The 27,839-nt window shown below is 34.8% G+C and overlaps 4 protein-coding genes and 1 long non-coding RNA gene across 10 annotated transcripts in view; 3 read left to right on the top strand and 2 right to left on the bottom strand.

Annotated features, from left to right (window-relative positions):
* Positions 1 to 5,758, bottom strand: part of Fur2 (Furin 2) — a 68,462-nt gene extending 62,704 nt beyond the window's left edge. Inside the window, exon 1 of the mRNA XM_964214.4 lies at positions 5,480 to 5,758. The gene's annotated coding sequence lies outside the window, so the exon portion shown is untranslated. The remainder of the gene's footprint in view (positions 1 to 5,479) is intronic.
* A 4,139-nt stretch (positions 5,759 to 9,897) lies between these two features.
* Positions 9,898 to 12,207, top strand: nAChRa11 (nicotinic acetylcholine receptor alpha 11 subunit). Its single transcript, NM_001114299.1, has 10 exons — positions 9,898 to 9,949; positions 10,028 to 10,224; positions 10,333 to 10,442; positions 10,489 to 10,669; positions 10,927 to 11,083; positions 11,130 to 11,433; positions 11,504 to 11,656; positions 11,709 to 11,764; positions 11,812 to 11,921; positions 11,995 to 12,207. Exons 1-10 carry the CDS (start codon positions 9,898 to 9,900, stop codon positions 12,205 to 12,207), a joined length of 1,533 nt encoding a protein of 510 aa, NP_001107771.1.
* Positions 12,208 to 14,833: 2,626 nt separating this feature from the next.
* nAChRa8 (nicotinic acetylcholine receptor alpha 8 subunit) lies at positions 14,834 to 17,430 on the top strand. 3 transcript variants are annotated; one of them, NM_001109949.1, is made up of 7 exons: positions 14,927 to 14,990; positions 15,063 to 15,348; positions 15,396 to 15,576; positions 15,627 to 16,240; positions 16,291 to 16,400; positions 16,449 to 16,561; positions 16,608 to 16,766. In NM_001109949.1, the coding sequence occupies exons 1-7, from the start codon at positions 14,927 to 14,929 to the stop codon at positions 16,764 to 16,766; spliced, it is 1,527 nt and encodes a 508-aa protein (NP_001103419.1).
* A 4-nt stretch (positions 17,431 to 17,434) lies between these two features.
* Positions 17,435 to 27,034, bottom strand: LOC658096 (peroxidase). Of its 4 annotated transcripts, XM_015982303.2 has the most exons (9): positions 26,900 to 27,033; positions 20,858 to 20,983; positions 20,539 to 20,639; positions 19,988 to 20,273; positions 19,505 to 19,902; positions 18,740 to 19,457; positions 18,534 to 18,690; positions 17,908 to 18,380; positions 17,435 to 17,860 (listed from the first exon to the last, which is right to left on the bottom strand). In XM_015982303.2, exons 4-9 carry the CDS (start codon positions 20,158 to 20,160, stop codon positions 17,776 to 17,778), a joined length of 2,004 nt encoding a protein of 667 aa, XP_015837789.1. In that variant the 5' UTR covers positions 20,161 to 20,273; positions 20,539 to 20,639; positions 20,858 to 20,983; positions 26,900 to 27,033; the 3' UTR covers positions 17,435 to 17,775. The 4 variants fall into 4 exon arrangements, with proteins under 4 accessions (XP_015837789.1, XP_008200785.1, NP_001164313.1 ...); XM_008202563.3 differs by lacking the exon at positions 20,539 to 20,639 and having other exon boundaries at positions 26,900 to 27,034; NM_001170842.1 differs by lacking the exons at positions 20,539 to 20,639; positions 26,900 to 27,033 and adding an exon at positions 21,631 to 21,711.
* LOC135265841 (uncharacterized) lies at positions 24,952 to 26,669 on the top strand. Its single transcript, XR_010333674.1, has 2 exons — positions 24,952 to 25,253; positions 26,342 to 26,669. It is a non-coding gene; the product is annotated as an uncharacterized LOC135265841 (long non-coding RNA).
* Positions 27,035 to 27,839: the final 805 nt, after the last annotated feature.

Genomic DNA, 27,839 nt, shown 5'->3' with positions numbered 1-27,839 from the left:
GTTGAATTGTCGTAAACGGCTCTCGGAGAAGAAAAATGTACAACACATTAAACAAAGCTCGGATGATTGATCATTCGCTAAACTTTAATTGTAATTGTGAAAGTTTCGGATAAAACTTTTAAGGTGACAATACCAAAGTTTTATAAAAGGATTTAATAAATCGCCTCCTCGTAAGCACATCTCCCTATTTATTTATTTGGAAACATTCATCATAAAATCTCGAACCTTTTATGGAATACAATGACGTCTTTGGCCTCGAACGTTTAATTTTGTGACATGAAATTTTCATGTTTTAATCCATTTACGCACGCACATAAAATAGATAAAATCCGCTTTGTTGTTAAAAATTAGATTTGCAGAGTTTACATTTTCACATCGATTTTTTTAGGCATCTTGAAAATTTCACTCGTCTGAAAGGTCAGACAGGCTTCAGTTTGGAGGATTTACAGCAATGCAGCAGCCGTTAAGTTAATTTTCCTCCTAATGTAAACGTAAAGTGACTTGTACGAAATTTAATTATCGCAAATGAAACCTAATTCCTGAAATAGTGAACATATTAAAACACATGTTTAGTTTGCGGTCGTCGGATCTAAAACAAATTAAGGCAAAGTCAGAGTGTGAAGCGAGATTTTTTGGGAGAAAACCCTTGCCTGTCAGTATCCATTTGTCGAGGAAATGCGTTCGGGAAATCCGTGCAATATTTTGAGAAAACGTCCGCTTTCTGGATAAAAACGTCACACCTTGAATAACAAAGACATGAAATAATCGGAAGCGAACTTACTGGTTTACTTATTTTCCTTCTTAACGGTTGAACGAATCCGGACAAGGGAACAAAGCAACTAAGAAAAATCCTATATCATTTCTATTGAACTCTGACGCAGGCAATTTCTTTGAAAGGTATCAAAACAGTTTCCTTTAAAAAAACGCGCTGCAATCATCTGCAAGTCTGAGACAAATCTGATCTTGTCACCACAGACGATAATTTAAAGCCAAAATCGTCTTTCCCCCAGAAAGACACTGTCCTCGCAATACAATGAAGCCCCAAGTAGCAAATTGAAGGAAAGAATGTGTACGTTGGCCATTGTTTCATAAGAGGATTTGCCACCATCATATAAATTTTACTCGGGGCTAGTTTATGGTCGAAAAAACGGACCTCAAGAAAACGTAAATCTACGTTTAACAAAAAAAGAGGAAAAGTTAAATTGACAGACGAAAAATAACAGGTAAGTCAACGGCGAGAAAAGCCTCTTATCGCGTTTTGGACGTTCAAAGTGCATTCAAGGAATTTATAAAGGAAAATCTCATTCCGCCAACTCAGATACAGACCGTCTTATCTCGTTTCTGATAAAAAAAATCAAAAAATGAACGAAAGTAAAATCATTTGAACCGTTTCAAGTTGCTAAAAACGAAGCACCTAATCACTAATTAAAAAAGTAACTGGCGACAGTCACACTATTTTGATTTCTTGCATAATTGACTCAAGTTCCAAACAGAAATTACGTAAGTCGACATGTTTTCACTGTGACCCACATTAACAACACATATGACAATATAATTAAATTCTTATCATTTCTGATTTGTTTCGTTTTCGGATTCTCGTCTGTCAAAGCGAAAACAGAGAAAGCAAACACGTTTCGTATCGCATCCACCCACATTTCTTCACAATAATAGGCACGAGAATGTAATATAATTCGCAACGGACGTGAAATATTTCCCAAATACACAGGCTGAATCATTAGGGAAAACCGTCTCTATCAATAAGTAATATTTTGCCTTATCATAATCGTTAACAACAGAAAAGTAAAATTTTGCTCTATCGCTTGATGTAATTTTTATGTATTTCTACTACATGGAATTAAAATGGCCACTACTCAGTAATTAAAGTAACACCATAATTTTTTATTTTAGCATTCTTTTTCCTTTTAAAAACATACTGCCACAACCGAGTTTCAAACGGTGGGCCTGGAGGCAACTTCGCGCTTTTTGATTGATAAGTGCCTTGATATGTACCAAATGCTTTTATCAAGACTAGTAGCCCCCCTGAAAAGCACATTAATTCGGGTCCGAAAGAGGGATGTTATGTGTCTGGTCCGTGGGAATTTGCACAGACCTTCGTAAATACGATCAAGTAAGTTTTAAAAAGATCAAACCACTAACACCGTAGTTTTGAGGCCTGGAGGCCGCTTAGGACGAGGTTTCATCACGACTTTGACGTTTGAATTATGCGAATCGGTGCGGTTTCACACAGTTATGTAATTAAACGAGAGATGAAGAGAAAAAAAATGAGGCTTATTAGAGACAAGGTCGCTGGATTCACCGGTGCAGGAAGTTCTTCTATCGATTGACGTAAGAAGATTCATCCACTTCAAAGGATGTAATCAACGAGGCACAAAGAAAAAAGAGCGTGACAAAACACGGGGAAAAATTTGGGACGAAATGTGAAATATCACAACCGCAACGCTTTCGAAAGCACACATTTTGAGGCATTTCGAAATTGCAATAAATAATTCAACCTTGATTTTTTACTCATCGACATTTTTCTGGTTTCTTTCTAATTACCTCATGTCAACAACTTCAATAATAAATTGTCAAACAATAAAATGAAACAAGGGGAAAAAATATTTGTTTTTCATCCAGAAAAGTTCCCGTCGCAATCTTCCAACCGTTATAAAAAATTTACAATTTCCTTCGATTCGAGTTTAGTTACAACTAAAGTTAGTGTCCCGTTTGCAAGACTCCTTTGAGACTTTTTACAACTGCACAGTTTCACAACGAACCGTTAGTTCGATTTTTCGAACTTTCTCTTAATCCACGATAAAATTAAAATAACTTTTACCAAAGTTGCAAAAAGTTAAGTACAATCATAAAAGTCACAGAAAAATTACATAATCTTCTGAGTCACGAAGCATTTTGGAAAAAATCGCCAACAGTTCTTCAGCATTACAGCGGGGAGATTAATTTTATTTCACTACTTACCTCTTTTAATAAAATCCCTCGTTTTAATTAACCGACGATAAGCTAAAACTTTATTATGCAAGTAGTAAAAGTAAAGCGATACGATTTACAGTTTTGTAAGTGAATAAAACCTTGGATAAAACCAGGGAGAGAAAATAATACGAGAGTGCCGGTGGTATAGACGCTTGTGTTTTTAAATGCATTAAAACTCCTAAACATCCGTATCTACTTACTTATAAGTTGTTTAAAAATTTATACGGATTCTCTTCCGAGAAAAGGAACCAAAATGAATTATTCATAAATGTTTTTTATTCGGACATTCGTAAAAATCTGGAGGTGTTAAGCAAATTGGACAAGAGGATGGAAAAAAATTGACACAATTAGCATCAGTTGCGTTATTTTGGCGAAAAATTTCAATGTGAAATAACGCAAACAATTTTTGAGGTCACTTTCAATGCTTCAATGGTTCCTCACAAAGAAACCAAACAAGACATTCACTTAACAAGTCAAGATCTGGCGACGATTTCAATAACATTTTTAAAATTATCATAATTTTTCAATGTAAGAGAGGAAGGAAGTCTGGCATTTTTTTCCACTAGCTTACCATCACACTCATTAATTTCGATTTCATAACCATGTCTAAGGTGTTTTCAAAACTTTTACTGTTATTACACCAAAAAGTGCTCCATTTTTGCGTCATAAAACGTCGTTGCATCTTGGCAACGTTGTTGCCAACCCACATCTCACAGGTGAAAATAGAACGTGTGTTGCATTTTCACATATTTAACACCGTTTCAGTCGTCCTTAATGCATTTTTAAATCAACTTTGGAAAAATACATACAAGGGTGGTGTTCTTGACGTGGAATCAACCAACTCGATCAATTTCACTAAACTATGAATAAATTTCATGAATTGGGAAGGAAACTGGTTTTGGGCAATTTGATTGGTAACATTTATGATTATTCAGTGAAAGTTACTTTTTGGATTTCATTTACTATTCTGCCAAAATTACGAGTAATTAATTTAGACATTGTTGCATAAACAAAACGTATTTCACGCTGAATAAACACAAAACAGGAGTTTTTACCTATAGTAATTTTTTATTGTCTTCTTCATTTTATTAATCAACTCGTCAAACTGTCAATAATGGAGGAATAGAATTAACGATAATGAACCCTTTCAGGGGAAAGGATAAATGATGGGTCGTACAAAAACATAACTCAATTTGTTGCTGATTTATTGTGCATAAAATTTTGTACAAAAAACGGGATTTTCCTCTATAAAACCATTAAAAATACTAATTTTTTAATAATATAACCTTTTTAGCTTTTTTATAATTCTCTCAGTCTTTAAAATGACATTTTTAAATCCCATAAATTCCATAAAATTGATTGCACTGATTGCAGCTCTCAGACTCTTCTCCAGGACAATGCCAATTTCATCTCAACTAAATGAGAAAAAAAATCAATGTAATCAATGTAAACAATTTAATTTCTAGTTACTTTTTTGTATAATGATCATCGCAATTTTTTACAAAAAAGCAACTGAAAACCAAAAAAATCATATCTTTCAGCCACCAGGCCAATAAAACAAAAAGTTAATCTTCGTCTCAATCCGGCCCTGATTTTTCTCGTAATTTGGTTACAATTATTTGCCCATTACCTTGAAGAATAAATTCTGTAGATTTTGCCAACTTGATTCCACAATCACAAACCACCAAAAAATTAATAAAAAATAACTGAGACATACACAATAAATAAATTAAACAACATGCTACATAAATCTACTTTTTCGCAAGAGTAGCAGGTACCCTGTATTCTATGATTACTCCACCATTAATAAAATATTCAGAACGCAATCTGGTATACCCTTCAATTTTATTCAAATTATTTTACCATTAAGTTGACACAAAAATCAAGTTGGCGTGAAATGTATGCCACAAAACACCAATTTTGAGTAAACAAGTTCTAAGCATCAGAGTGGCCTGCAATTCGGGAATTAAGTTGGTACCACATTTTGAACGTTGCCAACTTAATTTCTGAATCACAGGCTATATGACAATAATTTCGCGTTAATTGCCAAGAAATGCGTTGTTTGTGCATCAGTAATGCGATAATTTATCAGGAAATTGGAAAAAACAAGTCTGGGTCAATGAATGATACGCGAACTGAGAAATATGTAGTTTAAAGCGATATTTTGAGTGTTATTGCGGAACTTTCTGTCTTGGTTTCGATTTCATTCGTTCCAAATGTCGAACGGAAGAAATGAAAGTAAATCATATTGTTTTGTTATGAAACTCGCGATGAGACATCCGAGCATAAGCAGTATTTATTATCAACAATAGAAGAATAATTAATTGCACGCACTTGAGGTCGTCGTATTCCCGATTACCGTCATTCAAATCAAAAGTGATTGTCCTTGTACGATTTAACTTTCGCTTTTCGCCCCAAAACGGGGGCCACCGCTCCTAACCCAACTTTTCGCCCACACCGGAAACAGCCCCAAAATATCAAAAAAACTTACCGAAAGTCGAATTCTTGCGAAATTGACAAACGGCAGAGCCACTTTCTAAAAAACACTTTCCAGCTGATCGCTGGCAACACTCGCACAATTTTCGACACAGGACCGCTTGTAGCATATTTCGAGCTGCACTACAAGGGATGCATTTCGGGCGGCGCGAACTACAATCGTATACTGTGTGTTTAAAAAAATCACGAAAACATTGTCGACGAAATGACAGACAGCAGTTCGCAAGACAACCAGACTGTCAGCTGCGAACTGCACACTAGATTGTGTTTTGACGTGAAGGCAGTGTGCGCCGAGGAGTTGATGATGCGCACCGCCAGATGGCGACGTAACAACACTCAAAATCAAGCAATCAATATTTCATAAAATGGTCAACGAGACACGTATTTTACTTTGACTCATTAAATGCAATGCGAAATATAGCTTCAAGTTTTTTGTTTTTGGTTTTTAGACTTGGTTTATTGGCAACACTTTGCAAAATTTCTAATTAACTTCGCTTGATTAATAGTCTTGGGGTGCTTATTAATCGGCGAATGTTCTGTGTGTTATTAAAGCACTAGCTGACATTTATAAAGTCTCTATTACTCCAATATGACTCCAAGTATCTACTAAAAATTTTTCATTACTTGAGTGAAATATTTGTAACCATAAAGAAATGTAGAATTACAGTGTTTGAATCCCATAAGACCGCGGGCTAACACCTGTCAAGTCAACACAAATTTATAAACACTCTGTATAATCGTATTACTTTCAAATATAATAGTTATTTAAACGTATCTGTGTTATTTATTTAACGAGTTTCAATGTAAATCGGACGGTTTATTTCACGAGTGGAATATTAAACCACGAGTGAAAGCGAGTGATTTATCATCCACGAGGTGAAATAAATGAACCGATTTACACGAAAACGTGTTGAATACAACAATACATTCTTCGAATTAGACTCAGCAACGCTTAAAATTGCTTTTAATCTGTTAAAAATAATCTAACGTTTCATATTGAGAAATGTCAAACAGTTGTCAAAACTTTCTTACACAGGAAAAAAATAGTAAATTTTGACAGTGTTTAAAAATAAAAATCGGTAAAGTAACGCATAAAATTCCTGTTCTTGTAACTGTAATTTTTCAAAATAAAGTTGTACCAGAAATGCGTGTCATGTAACAGAACAACACATAAAACATCTTTTTTATTTGTAATTTTTTAATTAAAAATTCGCAAATTTACTTAAAATTTGGAATAAGATAACGTACTGAAACGTGGACCCGCCTATGGGTACAAAAATAAAGGAGACGAACTATTTTTGTTGAGATAGAAACAGACAATTTAAACAATTTAATGGTGCTATAAACTAATTATTAAACACTGACCGACTCGTTTGCACAATAGAAAGGAGGAAAACAGTAAAAATTATAAATAAGACTTTTGCAAAACTTTATATAGAAAAGTTATTGTAATTGATGAGTTTTATTACTGGTAAAATGAACACACGAATTTCTGATACACTCTGTATAAGCAAATCGCCTCATAAAATAAGACAAAAACAAAAAGATTATGCCTTTTATGTGTATTACCTGTTTTAAAACTATATAAACGCCAACAATGCATTTTACCCAATATTTTTTTAAATAAGGTTGATAAAAATGCAAAATAGTTATTAATGATTAGATCTCGCGTTGAAACGATAAATTATATCAGCTATTAATTTTTTTAAAACGTTGGCGTTTACATAGTTTTGAAGCAGCTAATAATTTTTTTTACGATTTGTTTTATTTATTGTTTCAATTCTTGTGTACTTATGTACCAGGAAGATAAAAAAGTATACTATGAACAAGTAACCACAAATTTCGGTTGCCATTAAAAAAAAATTAAATGGCGTCTTTATTCAGAAACCAGTGACGTCACAAATGTTACCATGGCGTTAAAATGTAACATCTACAAAAATTCTTTTTTTGAAAAAACGACCCACAACAAAAATATGATTTTTTTGCGTTACTTTAAATTCACCCTAAATAAAATAAAATAAAATGAGAATATAAATATAACAAATCTCATTTCATTTGATTTTTTTTAGTATAATTTATTTTATTATAATCTTAAATTATCTTGAAAATCTATATTTAGTTTAGCTCTACTTCTGAATAAGTGATCTACAACCGTTATGGTATTTGATGTGGTAATACTGTGTAATTAATAACCTACTTAACTTTTAAATACCTACATTTGCTCTAACTGTATAACAACACAAGTCATATATAGACACAGAAAAGTCGCACGGAGAAATAATAGCATTGAGAGTTTTTTTATTTATTATTATTTATTATTTATTTTTATTTTATTATCATTTAAAAAAGTAAGTACCTATTAAAGATACATCTTGCTGAGAGTTTTTTATTAACGGAGCCCGTGATTCTGTAATTAAGTTGGCTACATTAACTGAAATAGTCCCAGATCATCTTGCACAATGTTGCCACCTTAGTTCCAAATCCACAGTCCACTTTGATCAGATTAAAGTAAAATAAAACCAGTGTTAAAGCAGTCTCAAAGTTTACTTCCGAAGCAGTGGCATTTAGATATAAGCTTAGTCTAGTTAAACCGATTATTCTTAAAATTACCCTAGGAAAAAAAATTCGGTGACCTCTTATTGAAACAAATAGAAAAACAGCGACATCCGACCTTTACTTCTTCACCACTTTCACTCTTCGAATCATCAGCGCTCGTAGTGACCGTCTCCACATGGCTTACATCATTACTTTTCCTTTTAACATGATACATATTATTGAGACTAGAAATCGTCTCGACTTCCAGCATCTTATTTTCGATTTTCTGATCACCGTGCATTTGAGGGAAAGTCTCAATCGCTTTCGATTCGCCTAAACTCACTTTCTTCCTAACTCTTTTACTGTCACAGGATTTGGGCGAAAAAATCTCCAGTTTGGCTTCGTGAGTGAAAATAGTTGCCCACTTGTCGATGTGCACGATGGACGGAAAAGTATGAACATTATTTGATATTCGAGGAATGTCCAGTCCTGTTGTTAAGCAGGTGTTGTGACTCCGCAGAGACTGGAGCTCCTCGTCAACAAGGATTGTCACCTTGGATTTGGGTTTTTCTTCAGGGGAATCACAAGTCGGGACGTTTAACGAACAAAAGTTAGTTTTCACCTGCGCGAAATCTGGAAATATGTACGGATTTTCCCGGACTGGTGACGAATTTTCACTAGGACTAGAATCTTGGCTTCGCTTTTTTTTCTTCGGTGGTGTGTAATTCGCGTCCAATTGCACCACTTTTGTCGGCTTTTTCTTGCGTCTAACAGCACCATTGTTGATAAAAAGTGTTTTCGTTTCGATTTTTGGCGCACTTTCTTTACTACTACTACCACCTTCTACGATTTCTTTGAGATTCAGTTGCTTCCTTATGTCGTTCAGTTCTTTCATGTAGTCGGTATTACAGTCGTACAGCTCCTCATTGAAGGTGAATTTCGGTGAGGGAGGCACTTGTACGTCACTAGTTGGGTCTTCTTCGTCATCAGAAATCGTCACAAGATTCAACTGCGTTCTGATCTGATTTAACTCTGTTAAGTAGCTGCTATCGAATTCGTACAACTTTTTCTTTTCACTTTCGTCGGCGAAAGGCATATAATGGCCGTTTTTGTGGCACTAATTTACTCATATGTCAATATGTCACTTGTCACAATGTCAAAAATATTCAAAATTGCTCACAAACAAACAGGCGAGGCCTTCATTAAACTTCCACAAATTGTTTGTCTTGAGATTATGCTAATAAATTAGTGGGAGAACGTTATTAGTCTAAGCTTCTTCATTAATTTCGTGCGGTATGCTTGCCTCTATAACAACCAAATTTGGAAAGAACTAATCTTGAACAAATTCCAGCAAGAGTCAACAACATTTCAAACAATTCAACAGCGCCTAATTTGCCATAAAACCGGATTTTATTGTCGGAGGCTGCAGGGCAGGACTGGCCAAGCGGGCCCAAAAAGCTCACATTTTAAAATTTAACTACCGGGAAGGGACTTTACGTCCCCATTTTTTTCACAGTTTTAAAATCGTTTTTGTTATTAAATTTCGGATACTGCGTTGCTAAATTATTAAAAGCTTGTGTATTTTTTTTAAAAATACGTCTTTTGTCGTAAACAACATGAAAATTTCAACATTCGTAATTTATCGTTTGTTTTTATTTTTATTTATTGTTATACAGTGTTTAAAAAAACTGACCCTTGTTAAAAATTATTTTCGATTCTGAAGCCGATTGTAATTTTTGCAATGTTCCTCTCGATGATTTATTTATAAGTCCATGCGCTGTAGATGTGCTCAATTGATTTTCAGTTCACAGGTTGGTACAGGCAGCTTCTCGCCTGGCGATGTGGGAGTAAAACAACATTTCCTTAATTAGCCTAGTTATGTATTTAATAAAATTAGTTTGTTTCACTTTCATGCTGTTTAAATCCACTGGTAAGTCTACAATTCTTTTGTATTGGTGTATTTCGGACACGTGATCGGTTTATTTGAATGTGATTGGCGAATTTGTAGAAGCCTCCAAACACATCGAGGCTAATCCTCATGCTAAGCGATTATACGACGACCTCCTCAGTAATTACAATCGGCTGATCAGACCTGTGGAAAACCATACGCAAACTCTAACTGTATGGCTGGGCCTAAAACTGTCACAATTGATCGAAATGAACCTAAAAAATCAAGTCATGACGACCAATTTATGGGTGGTGCAGGTAATTAGCACGCCACTGAACGGAGTTGCTTAGCAACAAGCATTAAATGCGTACGGTTGCTAAGTTACAATTATTTGAGAAAGGCAGTGGCGTAGCAAATTTTTTTAGAGATGGTACGACTATAAATTAAAGTGGGAACCGGAGGAATATGGCGGTGTGGAAATGCTTTACGTCCCTTCTGAGCATATTTGGCTTCCGGACATCGTTTTATTCAATAAGTGAATTTTTGCGGGTTTTTTTCTTTTTATTGTGTTGGTATTGTAGTGCCGATGGTAATTATGAGGTGACTTTGATGACTAAAGCCACTTTGTCTTACACCGGCGAAGTAATTTGGAAGCCACCTTCGATCTATAAATCTTCTTGCGAAATAAACGTGCAATATTTTCCCTTCGACGAGCAAAGTTGTCTAATGAAATTCGGTTCTTGGACTTACAATGGCCTTCAAGTAAGTAGTATTATTGGAAAGGGGCGCTTTTAATAAAAACGTCACACAAGAAGCGGGTTTTATTTGAAAATCGTTTGCAAAAAATTGATTAAATTTGGCTGATGTTGACCAGAAATGATTCCGACGTTTTACGTCTCAATAAAGTCGCCATAAAAGTGTAATTTTCTTTTATATTAACATCAATAAAGTGTGATGACATCGCGTAATAAAATAATAGTAAAACGAGTTATTTGAGCCGAAAAAATCGGCTTGTTTAGGTCGACTTGAAGCACATGGACCAAGTCTCCGGCAACAATATTGTCAAAGTCGGTATTGACTTGTCCGAATTTTACCTTTCCGTCGAATGGGACATCCTTGCAGTCCCCGCCACGCGAAACGAAGAGTACTATCCTTGTTGCACAGAGCCGTATTCAGGCAAGGAATCGATTCGTTGAAACCCGACGCTAATTCTAATTTCCAGATATCACTTTCAAGATAACAATGCGTCGCAAGACATTATTCTATACAGTCAACTTGATCATTCCTTGCGTCGGGATCACATTTCTTACAGTTCTTGTTTTCTACCTTCCTTCGGATTCGGGCGAGAAAGTCACACTTTGTGTCTCAATCCTATTATCTCTAACTGTGTTTTTCCTGTTGCTCGCTGAAATTATTCCGCCGACTTCGTTGGCCGTCCCTTTGTTGGGCAAATACCTCCTCTTTACCATGATTTTGGTCACTTCGTCCATATGGGTCACGGTGTGCGTGCTCAACGTGCATTTCAGGTAAGAAACTAAACGAAAAATTTTAAATGAACGCCACAAAAATGTGGTTTTCGGGTGGAATCGGGCGCAGATCCCCTTCGACTCACAAAATGTCGCCGATTGTGCGAAAAATCTTCCTCCAATTCATGCCCAAACTGCTGATTATGCGGCGGACGACTTACACTTTGCCTGAGTATGACGACAGTTTGCCTCCCAGAGGATACAGTGGCGAGATCGAAATGCAGTGAGATAACAGCCTCGGTTGCTTTTTCTTCCATGAGAATGTAAATTTTCAGATTGAATATGAGAGATCCATTCAACACTGATTTCAAAATGAAAGCACATTCGTCGAGTGAGTAAAAACGTGCGCAATTGCGCCTTTTAATTCTGCCGTTTCAGTGTCCTCCTCGAATATAACTCCTCGTTTCCTGTCGGCGAACGTTCTCTCGGCTCTGCAGGGTGTTAGGTTTATTGCACAACACATCAGAGATGCCGATAAAGATAATGAAGTAAATTGTGTTTTATTTCCACATTTTTCTCACTACTTTACGCCTGTCACGATCAATTCTAATCATTTTGCAGATCGTTGAAGATTGGAAGTTTGTTTCGATGGTCCTAGATCGATTCTTTTTATGGGTCTTCACTCTGGCTTGCATCGGCGGAACTTTCGGGATTATATTACAAGCTCCTTCCTTGTACGACACCCGAGTGCCTGTTCATCAACAACTTAGCGAAATTCCTCTCACGAAAATTTTCCAAATACCCCCCTCGCGCACACACATCCCCACACAATAAACCACAGGGTATAACCAAAAAACCTTCTTCCTCTAAATGGGACCATTGCACAATTCTAACAAAGCACAACTACTTTTTGAATGTTTTATGGGGCAATTTTCCAAAAATCGCACAATTTTTTACCCAAACACTTCACACTTTTGTGGACCTAGCCTCTGTTACCAAATGTTATATGTGCTTAAAATACAATAAAAACCGTTAGAACATTTGTATTTTTCAAAATCCTTCCCAGCTCATGTCCATGAAACCACAACCATGCGATAAGGGCAGAGCCGTCGTAAGCGGGGTCAAAGGGTGCACGGCAAAATTTTGGGGTGGTAATCTGAACATTAAAATTATTTTTAGATTTTATTTTATTTTTGTGGTGTTGTATTTTAACGTTATTATTTATTTTTCACTTAAGAAATACTTTTCATTTAAGAATACTTATTAGGTATACTAGGTAAGCAGTATAAATATGATCTTAATTTATTTCTGTAATTTTTTAAAAACAAATATTTATTTTAGTAGCAGTCACTTCAATCTGATTGAGGTAGTCCGAAAGTAATTAAGTGACTTATACAGAGTGGCCAAAAAGTAAGGATACAGTTAAATATTTTCAAAACGGTTCAACAGACAACCTTAAAATTTGCGAAACAGTTAAAAGTGTTTAAATTCTATCATCTGAGAGCTTTTTCAAATTTTTGTTGTCGTTTATTTTGAAAATACAAAGCTTACTTGATTTTTTTAAATGGCACGAAGGGTCAAATTTTGTATTTTTTAAAAGAACATTTTTTTTAGAATTCAGTGACATAACATAATACACACCTTTACTTTTATTAAAAGATAAATAAATTGAAATTTTAAAATTTTCTGGAACTAAGTAAGCTTTGAAAATATTGTTATTACTTATTAGTGATATCTGTCGCTCGTATTTTAGCCAAAAATTAAACTTGGGTGCAATAATTAGTTTAATAATAGTGCATTTAAATAAAACTGAGCAAAAAAATTCTCATGTTGGTTTATCATGGAGACAGAAAGCCATTTTGAACATCTTTTGTAGTATAAAAATCAAGTATTTCGTGTTTAATTTTTTTTAATTAAAACGTGTTCTTTTTCAGTTAAAAAGTGTTAATTTAACATTTATTTTTAACTTATTTTATTTTGACTTATTTTTTACTTATTTTTTGGCAGCAAAGAGCTAACGATAGATAAAGACAACATTTCCAACACAAAATTTTACATTTTTCAAAATTTTCGATTTTTTTTGAATTTTGATTAAATTAATGCATTAATGCATGTGTTATATCATAGAACTCAGAAAAAAAGCGCTTCCCAAAAATATTAAATTTGACTCTTGCTATTTAAAAAAAATCAAATTAGCCCTGTATCCGAGGAACAAATGGAGATAGAAATTTAATAAACATCTGAATTTATATCTCTTAAACATACACTAAATTTCAATAAGTCTTGATGTATAGTTTTTGTAATATTTAATTGTATTCATACTTTTTAGCGAACCTGTATATAACTACAAAAGGTGAAGTAAGATATAATTTAATTTTTGTGTTTACGAATATATTTGACTAAATTTGACCTTTTGGAGTAAAAATGTATAATATTTCAATAAATTTGTAATATTTTTCACATGATTTATCAAAAACTAAAAAAATGCTGAGTAAATTGTACATTTCTTTTCAAACCACTACAAAATTAGACACTCAGTACAAAAGAATAATTTGTTCTGTTGTACTGTTTGTGATTTCAAATTTCAACAATTTATTTAATTTATTTTATTGAGTACGCTCAACCTATAAATCGTTACTAACGATGCAGCTAAAAATTCTTTCAGGTATCGAACTTTTTTGGATTGTTCAGGAAATATACGTATTTTTTCTTCCTTTTTCTAACATTAACTTTGTAGCAGTAAAAAATCTTTAATTCAGTTTAGAAAAAGTGAATCTATAATGCGTTATTTTTTATCTAATTTGGATTTAGATGATACAAAAAATTAGCAAATTCTTTTTTCCTCTCTAAAATAATATCTTATAAATTACCTTAATGGTACATTTTATTAAAAATATTTTTTTAAACGATGCAAAAATCTTCCGATTCTCCTACAACTTACTAAATGTTGAAAGACGATAGATAAACCTTTTTTGACTGAATGCAGACCTGGAATAAAAAACTGAAAATAATTAGCTGTAATTTTTGTAAAAAAGAGAATGACAGGGGCGGCACTCAGAACTTTGCACCCCGGCGGCTGGAAAGCTTGAGACGGCCCTGGTAAGGGCATTATGACGCCACGCCTTCTTAATTTTTGCGCTGTGATTTTCGAGAAAAAGTTGAAATTTTCATCTTTTCAGACGCCGCAATAACTTGGCGATTTTTTGGTTATTTTGTATCAATTTATTAGTCCATTAATTTCAATGAAAAGAAACAAGCGAATGTTATTTATTTGAATTTACCATTCACCTAATTTTAGACCCAAAGTAACGCCACTACCAGACAGTATTAAAAAAAGATGAACTCAAGATCAGAAGTGCTTTAACAAAGACTTGCATAAAATGTCAACTATAATTGTGGTATCTATTTAGTAAAAAAAAGAAAACAAATAAAAAGTGATCAAAAGCAGAGCAAATTTCAAAGGCCATGCGTGGTTTCATCGATTTTCGCGGCTGGTCCAGCCAGCATCACAAAGCAATGTTAGCGCGAGAATTTTTGCAAATTTATTAATATTATGTACTTGTTAAAGTTTACATGTTGTTTAAGTTTGTTGTTGGTTGTTTTTATGCGAAATATCGGTGAGTTTGTTGTACGCTACGTGAAGAAATGTTAAGTTTCTGCTTTGGTAGATGGCCTCAAACATATTGAAGCAAATCCAGATGCAAAACGTTTGTATGACGACCTTCTCAGCAATTACAATCGACTGATCAGACCTGTGGAGAACCACACACAAACTCTGACCGTTTGGTTGGGCTTGAAGATCTCCCAGTTGATTGAAATGAATTTGAAAAATCAGATCATGACAACGAATTTGTGGGTTGTGCAGAGATGGTTTGACTATAAGTTGAAATGGGATCCTGAGGAGTACGGAGGGGTGGAGATGTTGTACGTGCCGTCGGAACACATTTGGTTGCCAGATATTGTACTTTTCAACAAGTGGGTACCCAATAACTGTATTTAGAAAATCACAAAAGTAATTTTAGTGCCGATGGCAACTACGAAGTGACTCTGATGACCAAAGCCACGCTTTCTTACACCGGGGAAGTCATCTGGAAGCCTCCTTCAATATACAAGTCTTCCTGTGAAATAAACGTCCAGTATTTTCCCTTTGACGAACAAAGTTGTCTCATGAAGTTCGGTTCATGGACGTATAATGGCTTCCAAGTTGGTGGTACTTGTGGTACTTGAGCAAATCAAAAGAAAGACACTTTTAGGTCGATTTGAAACACATGGATCAAGTCCCTGGTTCCAATATTGTGAACGTTGGGATTGACTTATCCGAGTTTTATCTTTCCGTCGAGTGGGACATTCTTGCAGTACCAGCGACACGTAACGAAGAGTACTACCCCTGTTGCAGCGAACCCTACTCAGACATCACCTTCAAGATTACAATGAGACGCAAAACCCTCTTCTACACCGTCAATTTAATCATCCCTTGTGTGGGAATTACGTTTCTTACGGTACTAGTTTTTTACCTCCCGTCGGATTCGGGCGAAAAAGTCTCACTTTGCGTCTCGATTCTTCTATCTCTGACTGTGTTTTTCCTCTTGTTGGCTGAAATTATCCCACCAACGTCCCTCGCAGTCCCACTTTTAGGAAAGTACCTCCTTTTTACCATGATTCTAGTCACGTCTTCCATTTGGGTCACCGTGTGCGTTCTTAATGTCCATTTCCGCTCACCTTCGACCCATAAAATGTCACCCATGGTGCGCAAGATCTTCCTCCAGTTTATGCCCAAGTTGTTGATCATGCGACGAACCACTTACACTCTTCCAGAATACGACGATAATCAACCACCACGAGGGTACACCAACGAAATGGAGCTACAGTTTGTATAACTAAACCCAAATTTGGACGCAAACTTACTTTAGCTTCCAGACTGAACATGAGAGACCCGTTTAACACCGATTTTAAAATCACAACACGTGAACCAAGCTTCGTTTTGCAAAACCCAGACGACGACAGTAAAATGAAAGCGCACTCATCAAGTACTGTTCAAAAATTGTTGATGTTAAGACTGATTAGTTTTTTTTCAGTGACTGGCTCCTCGAATATGACCCCACGTACGCTCTCTGCTAACGTACTTTCGGCACTACAGGGTGTTAGATTTATCGCACAACACATAAGTGACGCTGATAAAGACAACGAGGTACGCAAAACCGAATTCTGTGGCACATTTTAACCTAAAATTTTAGATTGTTGAGGATTGGAAATTCGTCTCAATGGTTCTTGACCGGTTCTTTTTGTGGGTTTTCACGCTAGCGTGTATTGGAGGCACGTGTGGTATCATTTTCCAAGCACCGTCTTTGTACGACACGAGGATTCCAGTAGATAGGGGCGCTTTGAGGTTGTAATTGCAAAATCAAAATCAAATAACACCAAAATCTTGCACTCTTTCACTCGCGCAAAAAATCAAATAATAACTAATGTGAAATTAGCTAACGAGCAACTAAACTATTTTTTCCTTTTTTTTTGAATTACTAAACTAAGTCTATTATTTATTAGCAAACGAACAAAAAGACCTCTCTATACTACAGAACGGTAAAATAGTTTAGCAAAAAAAATTAGGTAGTGGCAGCTCGTGGGTTTAAACCTAGGTGAAGCTTATAAAATTATTACTTCATCTACTTCAACTAGCGAGTTGCTACTAAAAGTAGGACCATTTATTGTTGAAATCTGTTAGGTATATTTTGTTGGTGTGTCAAAAAGCTGGACTTGAATGTATGTATTTAGAGAAAACTATTAAGGAGATGAAATTATTTAAAGATTTTTTGACTGGTTTCACAAAAATCTTTATATCGTTTTTCGTGTAAAATGGTCTAATATTGAAAAAATATTTGGTGTAGTTGAAAAACAACGAGGTTGAAATATGTTTATAGTTTGTTGATCTGTTCGTTACATGTTTAGGGGAAATTGTTGAGGAGTTGGAAGTTTTTAAATTTTTTCCTGGTTCCATTGCTTTTCTCGATGCTGTTTTATTATTTCTCGAATAAAAAGGTCTAATATGATTAAAGGAAACGAGTTTTGCAATCAATAATTTTATTTTGTTGTTCCACCGTGTAGAAAACATTGTACCATTACTTTTTACATCGCTATAAAATTCCTCTACGCTAAATCAAACTAATATAGTTTGACTTAAAAATCTTACGACATTACATGTTATTTTATACAATAAATAAAATTGCACAATTTTATGCACTGAGCATTACAAAATTTGTGTCGCTATACATACAAGTATAAAAAGAAATAAATACTGTTACTAAAGATATGTAAATTAAGAATTTCAATTTTGACTTAAAAATCTAATAAAACAGCCATTAAAAATCAGTCTTGAACTGATGCTACCTTAAACGACTTAAGGCACTAATAATATTTTCTTCTGCTATCCATCCACATCCTCAAGTTGACCCTTGGAATGTCGCCGGAATCACATTTCATCAGTCTATTACTAAACAAAAAAATCACTCTTAAAACCCCCAAAACAATAATACCAACCTTTCGCTAATCCGTTTAAACACCTGAGGTTGCATCATCTCGATATCGTCCCCATTATCGCAAAAAATCCTGGCAAGAGTGACTTTTTCAATCTCCCGCAACTGAGCGTTTCCAAAGGGCGCCGGCTGATTCTCATTGGTGTAAAAGTAGCGATCGCCACGCCTCGTTCGCAAAAACTGGTCAGCAACAATGCATGAAAATGTCGGACCGAAAAGGGAATCCCCGGCTGGTTTTTCAGCAATTCCACCGGCTATTAAATCAATGTCACGTGGACTGTTGTAGACACGTGATAGGGATTCGATGACTTCAGGTGACATGACATCGGAGAGGTCTTTGAACTGAGAGACTTCAGGAAGGCCGCATAACGTCCGGTAGGAGGTGTAAGGGGGCAATCCGTGGTCGCGACCGCGCTGGATGTCAAGACTGAATATGTCGAAGCCGAAGGCGCCGTTTGAGAATAAGTGGGTGGATATCTGGGCAAAAATGTAGTTGTCAATTTTTATTCAAAAAAAAAACAAAACGGAAAATTTTGTTCTCCAAACCCATCGTATTATCTAAATTCACTACTTTGAGTGTTTGCAAATTAGAATATGCAATACTCAGAAATGCAACTTGTCATAACTTACATCATCGGGAAATTTGAGATCTAGCTGTTGACTAGACTGAGTGGCCAAGCCTCGAATCAAGGCGTCCAAGTAGCCAGGTTCTTCAACAAGATCGGGATTGTTGAAGTGGTTGCGTAAGTTGAGTGAAGTGTTGACTAGACGATCCTCTTTGTACAAACTGTGACACAAGCATTACAATTTTTTCAATCAATTGTAAATAGACTTACTTCAACTTTCCGTCCTTGAGTGAATTCAAAACTCTCACCGCAGCCGTTGCAAACTCGTTACTCACTGACGGATTAACGTTTTCATCATAGCTGTTGTACTTTTGTATTTTGGTGAAGTACTTCTTGCCCAAAACGAGCGGCAACCATTCATTGTACGTGATATGTTGCATTTCCGCCGTCACAATTTTCCTTGCTTCTTGGAACAGAGTTTCATCGTCCCAAGCTGGATTAAGCTCAGACAAGACTTTGGCAACTCTGTTGTGTTCTCTGAGCCATATTGTATGCATGGCAGTTAACTGAGGGTGGATATTAACCCTCGAATCCCCAGATACAAAACAAAGGGAATTATCTTCACTCAATTGACAATCATCGCCTGCACTGTGTGACACCGGAAGGAAAACTTTGTCATGTCGAGTTGTAAAATCGAGTTGACCCTCATCATAAGTACGTAAAATGGCCGCCTTTTTCAAGGTGGTACCATAAATCTGAGAGAAATCCAAAAAATGGGTGGCTTGGTTGACTTGTTCCAAGGGACCAAAAGTACAGTCATGACGGAACGCTGGTACCGAACGAACATAAGTCATGCAATCCAACCCATGCTGGGCGTAGTACCGATCATCGGATGGTACCGAAATGGGGGCACAAAACGGGTGGATGTACCGTGGAGATAAATGATTGCCACTTGATGCGCAACATTCGATGGTACTATCACTGTGAACTACAGTACCATCAGTACCTTTCACATCCAAGCGTACCAAAACTTACCCATTTTACTCGTGGCCGTATGACTTAAATCGTGTTCGATAAATTCGCTCCATTGCGCCACGGCCTGAGTCAAATCGGAGTGGCTTTCATCATTCCCTTTGATCAAAGTACTACTAACAAGGCGAGCCGAAGGTAATAGTTTTTTGTTAACGGCACGTCGAGGTTCTTGAACCCCGTCTAAGTACTCAGCATGGAGGAGACGTCGATAGGCTGTGTACGCAGCCCCTCGGGGGCCATCATGTTCGTTATTGCAAGTACCATCAAATGAACGGTACGGAGAGAGGAGCTCCTCCTGGGAACACAATTTGTGTTGCTTTTGGCAGGAGGATTCCAACGACGTGGAGGCCAGAGGGAACGAACTTATGTACTTGGAGCAGTCGGCAGGACTCAAGTGGTGCCTGTTAAATTAATGTTTTTGTCATATCCCATATCTTATAAGGGTCCAATGTATTTTTAATGGATTTTAGATTGTTTGTGGCTTACTTGTGACAGAACATGTTCATGAGGTGGATGGTGGCCTTGGTGGCAACCAGAGCGTCACGGCCTTGCTTTAAGGCCTCTTCGTCTGGATGCGATGCGATGAGTTGTCCGTGAGAGGGCGTACCTTTCTTGACATGTACGTCGGACCATCCCAGGTTTGTTTCGAGTCTGAGCATTCGGTTGATAACACTGTTGCCGAACGAGACCGACCGATTGAGGTCTTTTTCTGTGATTTTCGGGCCATCGTGATTGTGATTTTGGATGATGGTTTTGGTCGTCGATCCGAAGCCTATAAAAACACGCCTTAGGGAAAAGTGAAGCGGACAAGGAGCCGTTGGGACGCAAATAACTTGTTTTCAAGTTATTTGGTTGCGTGAAATGAAGCGTTCAATGAAGGCTCCAGTTCAGTAATAAGAGAGAACGATTCGCGAATAAAGTCGCACAAAAAAGCTTAGAATTGAATTGAATTTTTTGTGCACGTCGCAACCTCGCAACTCTATTGTAGTGCACAAGTTGACAAAAAAATGAACAATAAACAAGGGTAACAATCTTACCTCAATTTACAAAATCACAAACAGGATTAAATCCTTTGTTTGCATACAACTATTCCATTAATAAGCACAGAGCTAGAAAAGTTCTGTGATTTTTAAACAACCTAAAAGAGAACGGTTGTAACACTAGACAGAATTATCTAACAATCAAACGTTACCAGCTTTTTGTCTTTCTTTTACTAGCTGATTTTTATTTGCTCTCCAGACTGCGTGTGTGTTTATTTTTTGACTTTTTTGAAATCGAAATTTAACGAAAATCAAAACATAAACAACACGCTGGTAAGGGGGTGTATGAGAAAAGTGGTATAAGTGCGGCTTGTACCTGTTAAGGGAGGGGGTAGTAGCGTAGCCGTAGCGAAGGTACCTGCGTGGATGGAGATCACCCAGAGCAGCACCCCCAGCAGAGGCATGGCTAGCTTGCGACTCATCATCTTCATGCAATTGTTTTCTGAAACAAACACCACGTAAACAAAGCTAGCCTTGACCTCGAACGGATGCCTACAGTGCAAATTCACTTCTAGTCAACACCCCGTATAACTAAACCAAACCAAAATGGTACGAAACGATAGAGCAAAGCCCTTTTCACAAATGTACCAAATTTTATCCTTCTATTGTTAGTATTAAAAATGCTATCAAGATTCAAATCAATGTATTTTTAAAATTTTCATTTAAAATATTTTCAATCAGAAACAGAAAATTCTTTTGCGTAAACTTTTGGCAATATATTTGCTTCAAGAGAAGTAAGAGACTTGTTTTTTGGTTGCTTTTGGGTCCAGGTCAGGGCTTGGGTCGAATTTTGAGTCTGAAGACCGCAACAAGAAGTCGAGCAGGAATGTGTGCACGTGAATGATGCGTGAACAGCCAGCCGGTTACTTTCTTAAAAGTTGATAACAAACAACTCTCTAAAGTCGAGGAATAGGTAATATTGTCACAAATCGATTACGAAAGCTTCACGAGGGCAAAGAGTGATTTTGAATGTGACCAAGTTTCAGACAATCACACAACACACAAAATAATCAAAACGGTGTTAAAATTAGTTTTATTATCCATAAAAATCGGTTAATAGAGTTAGCACAACAATAGAACAATACTCACGTGTTTAAACTGAAAATAAAAAATAATTGGATTGAATATAAAAAACGAAGCGCGGATTCAATCGCTACACCTATGAGGGGCTTCGAAAACTAAACTAAAGCGCCAAGTGCGCGCCGGACTTATATAAAGTCAGAGACCATGTGACCAACTTTATGGTGATACGATTTGAATCATCGAATTCGAATTTTTTCAAATATCTGTAGCAAATTGTTCGAACAGCTGCAATGAATCATATCGTCATTAAAATATTTGATTAAACCAGATAAAACCCAAGGAGCTGGAACTATCCAGAACTAATATTCGCAATAATTTCAACATATTTCAACTACCATCAATTCTAATTTATTTTTCACAAGCACGATCCTTCTCTTTTCATGTGAAATTCATTATCGTCTTATCATTTTATCTCTGACAGGTCGAATTTTCCACAGGTCAGGACAATGGAAAGCTTCCATCACATTTACTGGATCATATTCAACAACTTGAGCAATTTTTATTATTAGGTGTCGAAAACAAATAAGAGTAATATTTGTTCCAAATTGCCTTGGACAGGATGACTTTATTTATTGTTGTTTACCAATTATGAAAGAAAGCACATTTCAGTGAAACAAAAAACTTGGGAGTTTATTTATACCGTCGCCTAGCAACTGAAAATTTTAAAACAAGTCACGTGTGATTAATTGGTTTAATTCGGGTATTTTATCATAACAAGGAATCAAAGTAGTGTTTTTCCTATTTGGGTTCTAATTAAGAAGAAGAGAGTAAAAATCAAATCCCCAAACCGCCAAACCCCCAGCGATTGGGTTTTGTCTAACCAAATTATTACGAAAAAGATTAAAAAACAACAAACAAGGACGTTTATTATTAAATCACGATTTAAGCTAGTTGTGAATAAACTATTGTTAAAGGTTAAGAACAAGGAAAACATAAAAAGTCTATTTGAGGAAATAAAAAGATTACCGTCTAAGTTTGCACAAATAAAAGTATTAAGTTATCTGACAAACAAGAAATAAATGACGGAAATTGCGCTGAAATTAGTTTCTTTTCTATTTTCACCTTTTGCCCTCGAAAATGATACATTATATAGGGTGAGTCTGTTAAAAGTATTTTTGCTCTATATCACGAACTAATAATCACGCAGAAATTAGTATTTACTGTTAAATAATTCAACTTTTTCTCTAAGAATGTGATTTTTTTAGAATTTTTCTACAATTCCTTAATACTATTAATACAACTAATGAAAATACAATCTGTCTATAAATGAATGTAGGATCGTAGTAGGTATTAAAAGTTTGCCGCTTCTTTCCAGAAAAAAGAACAATGTTAGTATCTGTAAAAATTGGTTTTACTGCTTGCCTGAGTAGATAAAAATTGGTACTTTTCAGAAATTTCATAGAAATAAAATAATTAAATGCGGCAAATTCAAATTCCAGAACCACCTGAGATCCTACACTCTTTTATGAACAGTCTATACCTACGTAAAGAAACAAATGTAAAGTATTTAATAGCAAATACTCATTTCTGTGTGATTATTAGTTTTTGAGATACAGTGCAAAATACTTTTAACAGAGTAACCTTGTATTTCCTCACAGGTGCTTCAACATTTAAAAAATTGTAATCCCGTACTTGGTTTGTAAATAACTATATACAGGGGATGAGTCATTAGTATGGGCGTGCTAGACTGCTCCTGCACTGTCAAAGATATCGAAATAAATTAAATGGCACTGCAAATGAGAAGTTAAAGTGTACGTTTTAAAATTATTTTGCCCTATACAGGGTGTTTCATTTTTACAGTGCAGCCTTTAACATAGTTTTTTTTAAATGGCACCTACTCTATAATTTGTACATATTTAAATTTGCACTTTTTTACGCTGTGTAAATCATTTAGTTTTTGCAATTTACTTTAACCGTTTAGAAATCATTTATTTTTTTTTACAATTTAGTGCGTCAACAGGCACCTTATTAAAAAATCGCAGTGCCCTTGGTTTTTGCGATATCAAGTTGGGACTTTGTCCGTAGGTAAACATGTATGACGTATCTTTTGGTGGCAAGACCATACATTTGCATTGTAGCATCACCTTGCTGTGACACATTCATTTTGGTAAATTTTGAAAGACCATAACTTGATTTTTTTAAATAGCACTCCCTGTATTTTATTACTAATTAGTAATAGCGTCTCACTTTACATCTTTAGTTTCTTTAGTTTTTTTCCAAAAGTTGATAGTTAAAGAAATAATTCGGTTTTTCTGAAAAATGCACACAAAATCTCTTGGATATTAATGTAGCGTGCTACTCGTATATGAAAAATGATACATTTTGACATACTAATGTCAAAATGGCATTTATAGTACGTCACGTTTTGATTTTAATGTGAAAATGAATCTAAACATAAATTTTAATAAAATCTTGACAAGAAATTATTAAATAAAAATTGCAGCAATTTACAATGGAGAAATAAGGAAATAAAAAAACCGAGGTACATATAACAAATCAACAGCGATAACATATTACTTGCAGTTACAAAACTGTTTAAAATGACGGTATTCTTAAGCACTAAAGTAATAATTGGTCAATTCTTTTTAAAAATTCACCGCTTCTAATGTGGCATGATCAATTCTATAAAAAGCTTTTTCAATTCTTTCTTGCATATTTTCTCTAGTATTGCCGTCGTTTTTTTTATTTTTATTTAATGATTTCATATCAAAATTAAAGTATATCTCGTTGGGATGTGTTTGCAATTTACATGAAAAATTAATTTTCAGAACAAAATCAAAACGTCACGTATAAAAAACGCCAGTCTGATGTTGTTATGTCAGAATGAATTGTTATACATGACACACTACATTGGTATCCAAGGGATTTTATGTGCATTTTTCAGAAAAACCGTTATCTCCAAAACTATCAACTTTTGGATAAAAAAATAAGAAGTGAAAAAAATGTAAAATGAGATACTGAATAATAATTAGTAATAAAATACAGGAGGTGCTATTTAAAAAAATCAAGTTATGGTCCTTCAAAGTTTAGCAAAATGAATGTGTCACAGTATGGTAATGCTACAATGCAAATGGACAGTCTTATCGCCGAAAGATACCCCCGACAGTTGTTTACACACAGACAAAATCCCAACTTAATATCTTGAAAACCAAGCGCACTGCGTTTTTTTAATTATGTGCCTGCAGACGCACAAAATTGTAGAAAAAATTAAATAAGTTCTGAATGATTAAACTATGTTAAAGGCTGCACTGTAAAAATGAAACACCCTGTATAGGGCAAAATAATTTTAGAACGTGCACTTTGACTTCCCATTTGTAGTGTCATTTGATTCATTTCGATATCTTTGACAGTGTAGGTGCAATGGAGCACGCCCGCATCAATGACTCACCCTGTATTTCTTGGCACTAAATGTTATATTTTTTATCGGTAACACATTTTATCAAAATAATAATATTATTAATTTTATGATATAAATTAAAGTTGATTCAAATCCAAATAATTTCCAATAAAATTGTCAATTATTACGCTTTAAATCGTCAATTTACATTTATAAGCTTGTAATTGAGTTCCAATTTATCCAATGTCCATTTCAAATTGCAATTAATTGTCGTGAAATTGACTAAATTGAGGTAAGAAAAATTAACATATTGGAAAAGAAATAAATCAGGATTTAATCTCTTGCTACAAACATGTTATTTTGTTGTTGTTTTGTTATTGTATTGTTCGTCCTGCATGACTTTTGAGTAAATTACTAGAGATAAAAATGACGATAATTGGAAAATGGTTCTATTTATAAACAGAAAAAATACAGTCTTTTAAGAAATGTTTCTTCTCTTGAAGAATGTCACCTCCGACCTCCACGGTCGTAACTCGTAACTTTACCGGATTATTATTCAAATCTCAGGTGTGTGTAAGCTAAGAGCTTGCAAAACTGGCACGTTGTTTATACGTGAATGTTTTAACAAATTACAATCTACCTACCTATAGTAGGTAGAGTAGTATCGACAGGTTATCTATTTTTAGACGAAGTAAATATTTGTTCAATGGATGATTGATAAATAACACCAATGCATTTAAGTTTTGCATAAATAGGAAAAAAATGTCAAGCTTCCCATGACTTAGAAAACGATTCCAAAGTGCATAAACCTACAATCTTTGGGGGCACGGCGGTGCGTCACTGAGTTCAAATGTGATAACATTTTGAGTCAGTGCCGGAAAAATCAATTTTAATCAGTTTGTCAATCGCAAAAGAATAAAATGGAACACATGTCAAAAGTCTAACAATTGCACAACCCGACCTTCAATCCACATTTGCCATAAAATTGAATCAACAAGGAAAAATCATTTAATTTCGTTCAAAATTTATTGCTATTTGTCAAGTTTGTCTTATGATTACCACAATCAGCATAAACATGTAAAACGTGACTTCGGTTAGATTTGAATCTTAATTGCTCTAAAAATAAATGCGTTGTAGCGTCATTCATCGAGTAAACAATTGTATTACACTCAAAATTATCTTTTGGAAATTATTTTTGACATTGTTCCGCGCCAAATTCTTAAAAAAAATCAAATTTTAACTCGCGTCGCTCAGTAAAATAAAGCAAACTGTCTAAAAATTTCATTATTTTGTGAGAAAATAATACAATTGCTAGTGCAAACTGTTAAAATAAATGAAACCCGTTTGTTTGTTACTGTCCAACTACAGACATATTTCTAGCTTCAAAACGTTTCGAATGTTTTGGAGTTGCCTACCACTGGTGTGTGCACTTTGTTCCCACCATGGAAGATTCTAGAAAATCGAAATAAGTTGTTTCAAAAATGGGTCAAATATGGGCGAGTAGGACACCACCCCACATGATGCTTCTGCGTGCTCCCTTCATCGACGACTAGAGTATTGGTTTTTAAATGGGTCACGACGCAAAAGTTATTAAAAAAAACAGTTTTGTAAATTGTATCTTTCTATAATTAAAAAAAAATATAATAATAAATAAAATCGGCGACTCTTAAAATAAATTGTTTTAAATAAATAAAAATCTAGCAAGTAACTAATGCCGCATTTTTTTAATTTAGAATGTCCCCCTTCATTTCAACCCCTTCAAATTATCAAAAAACAATTTCTAGCCCACTAGGAAATAAACCAGGCCGATGCGACTGTGGAAATTTCCGTCGCAGTTTCAAACAAAACGGAAGGAAAGCGGCCTTCCGGTATCAATCTTATAACACAAACTCACACTAATCCAACACAAAATAATCAAAAATCAAATAATTAACTCACCCATTGGAAAAATTCGATTAAAAATGAAATTTTCCCGCATATAAACAATAACAAACCACAGGTTATCAACCTTACCAACGCACAACTCCCAACTTGGAAGCGTTGGTAAAAGAGGGCAGCATAAACCACAAACGTACTGTCAAATTCTTCTGTCAATTATCTGTCTGTTTTGAAGCGTCCTCTAACGGTGTAGAGTAATTTAGCTCAAATGTTTAAACATAAATTTTTATATTTTTTTACTTTTATTATGTTTTTTAATTTATTGAACTAAATATTGATCTGTTGAAGCTGAAAACTATCAGAAGTTATAGGTACAACGTTTTTTCAAGGTTCGCTAAAATGTTAAATACTATGTTGAATATAAATTATTAGCTGTTTTAAAACTATAAAAACACCAACGTCGCATTTTACTAAATAATTTTTTTAAATAAGATTAATAAAAATGTAAAATAATTATTATTGATTAGCTTTCCCAAGTATAAATTACATTATCTATTATTTTTTTGAACTACATGAATAATTTATAACACCTAATTCAAAAAAAAATGCGACGTTAGCGTTTTTTTAGTTTTGAAACAGCTAATATATTTTATTTCAGTTTATCGCAGAATTCTGCAACAGCGCATTTGGATTTTTTGGAGTGAAATAAAGCACATATTGAAAGTTTCTTTATAAGAAAAAAATATATGTTAAGCTAAATCTCAGTAACAAATTTTGAGCCAAGAACCCAGAAACTTTCAATTTGAGCTCTACTTCACTCCAAAAAATGCAAATGCAAAATTCTACTATGAGTTGAAATGAGATATAAGCTGTTTCAAATCTATAAATTAGGTTTCATTAATCGTTCTTTTTGATCCGCAACCACAAGCGTTAGTTGTAATATAGATATTAACGTAATACATAATATTATAATACATAATAATAATACATAATATTTGTA

Source organism: Tribolium castaneum, chromosome 4 (genome assembly GCF_031307605.1).
Source record: "Tribolium castaneum strain GA2 chromosome 4, icTriCast1.1, whole genome shotgun sequence".
NCBI classification, from domain to species: domain Eukaryota; kingdom Metazoa; phylum Arthropoda; class Insecta; order Coleoptera; family Tenebrionidae; genus Tribolium; species Tribolium castaneum.
Note: the sequence above shows the minus strand (reverse complement) of the source record. Positions and strands in the feature narration are given on the sequence as shown.

Coding starts and splice junctions, on each gene's coding strand:
- LOC658096 (XM_008202563.3), bottom strand. CDS start 26,939: ATGCGGGAAAATTTCATTTTTAATCGAATTTTTCCAATGG. Junction 20,984..26,899: donor TAATCGAATTTTTCCAATGG/GTGAGTTAATTA, acceptor TGTTTGTTTCAG/AAAACAATTGCATGAAGATG. Junction 17,861..17,907: donor TTTAAACGGATTAGCGAAAG/GTTGGTATTATT, acceptor TTTTTTGTTTAG/TAATAGACTGATGAAATGTG.
- nAChRa11 (NM_001114299.1), top strand. CDS start 9,898: ATGTATTTAATAAAATTAGTTTGTTTCACTTTCATGCTGTTTAAATCC. Junction 9,950..10,027: donor CATGCTGTTTAAATCCACTG/GTAAGTCTACAA, acceptor GCGAATTTGTAG/AAGCCTCCAAACACATCGAG. Junction 11,765..11,811: donor AATGAAAGCACATTCGTCGA/GTGAGTAAAAAC, acceptor CTGCCGTTTCAG/TGTCCTCCTCGAATATAACT.
- nAChRa8 (XM_064355997.1), top strand. CDS start 14,927: ATGTACTTGTTAAAGTTTACATGTTGTTTAAGTTTGTTGTTGGTTGTT. Junction 15,577..15,626: donor GGACGTATAATGGCTTCCAA/GTTGGTGGTACT, acceptor AGACACTTTTAG/GTCGATTTGAAACACATGGA. Junction 16,241..16,290: donor ACCAACGAAATGGAGCTACA/GTTTGTATAACT, acceptor TTTAGCTTCCAG/ACTGAACATGAGAGACCCGT.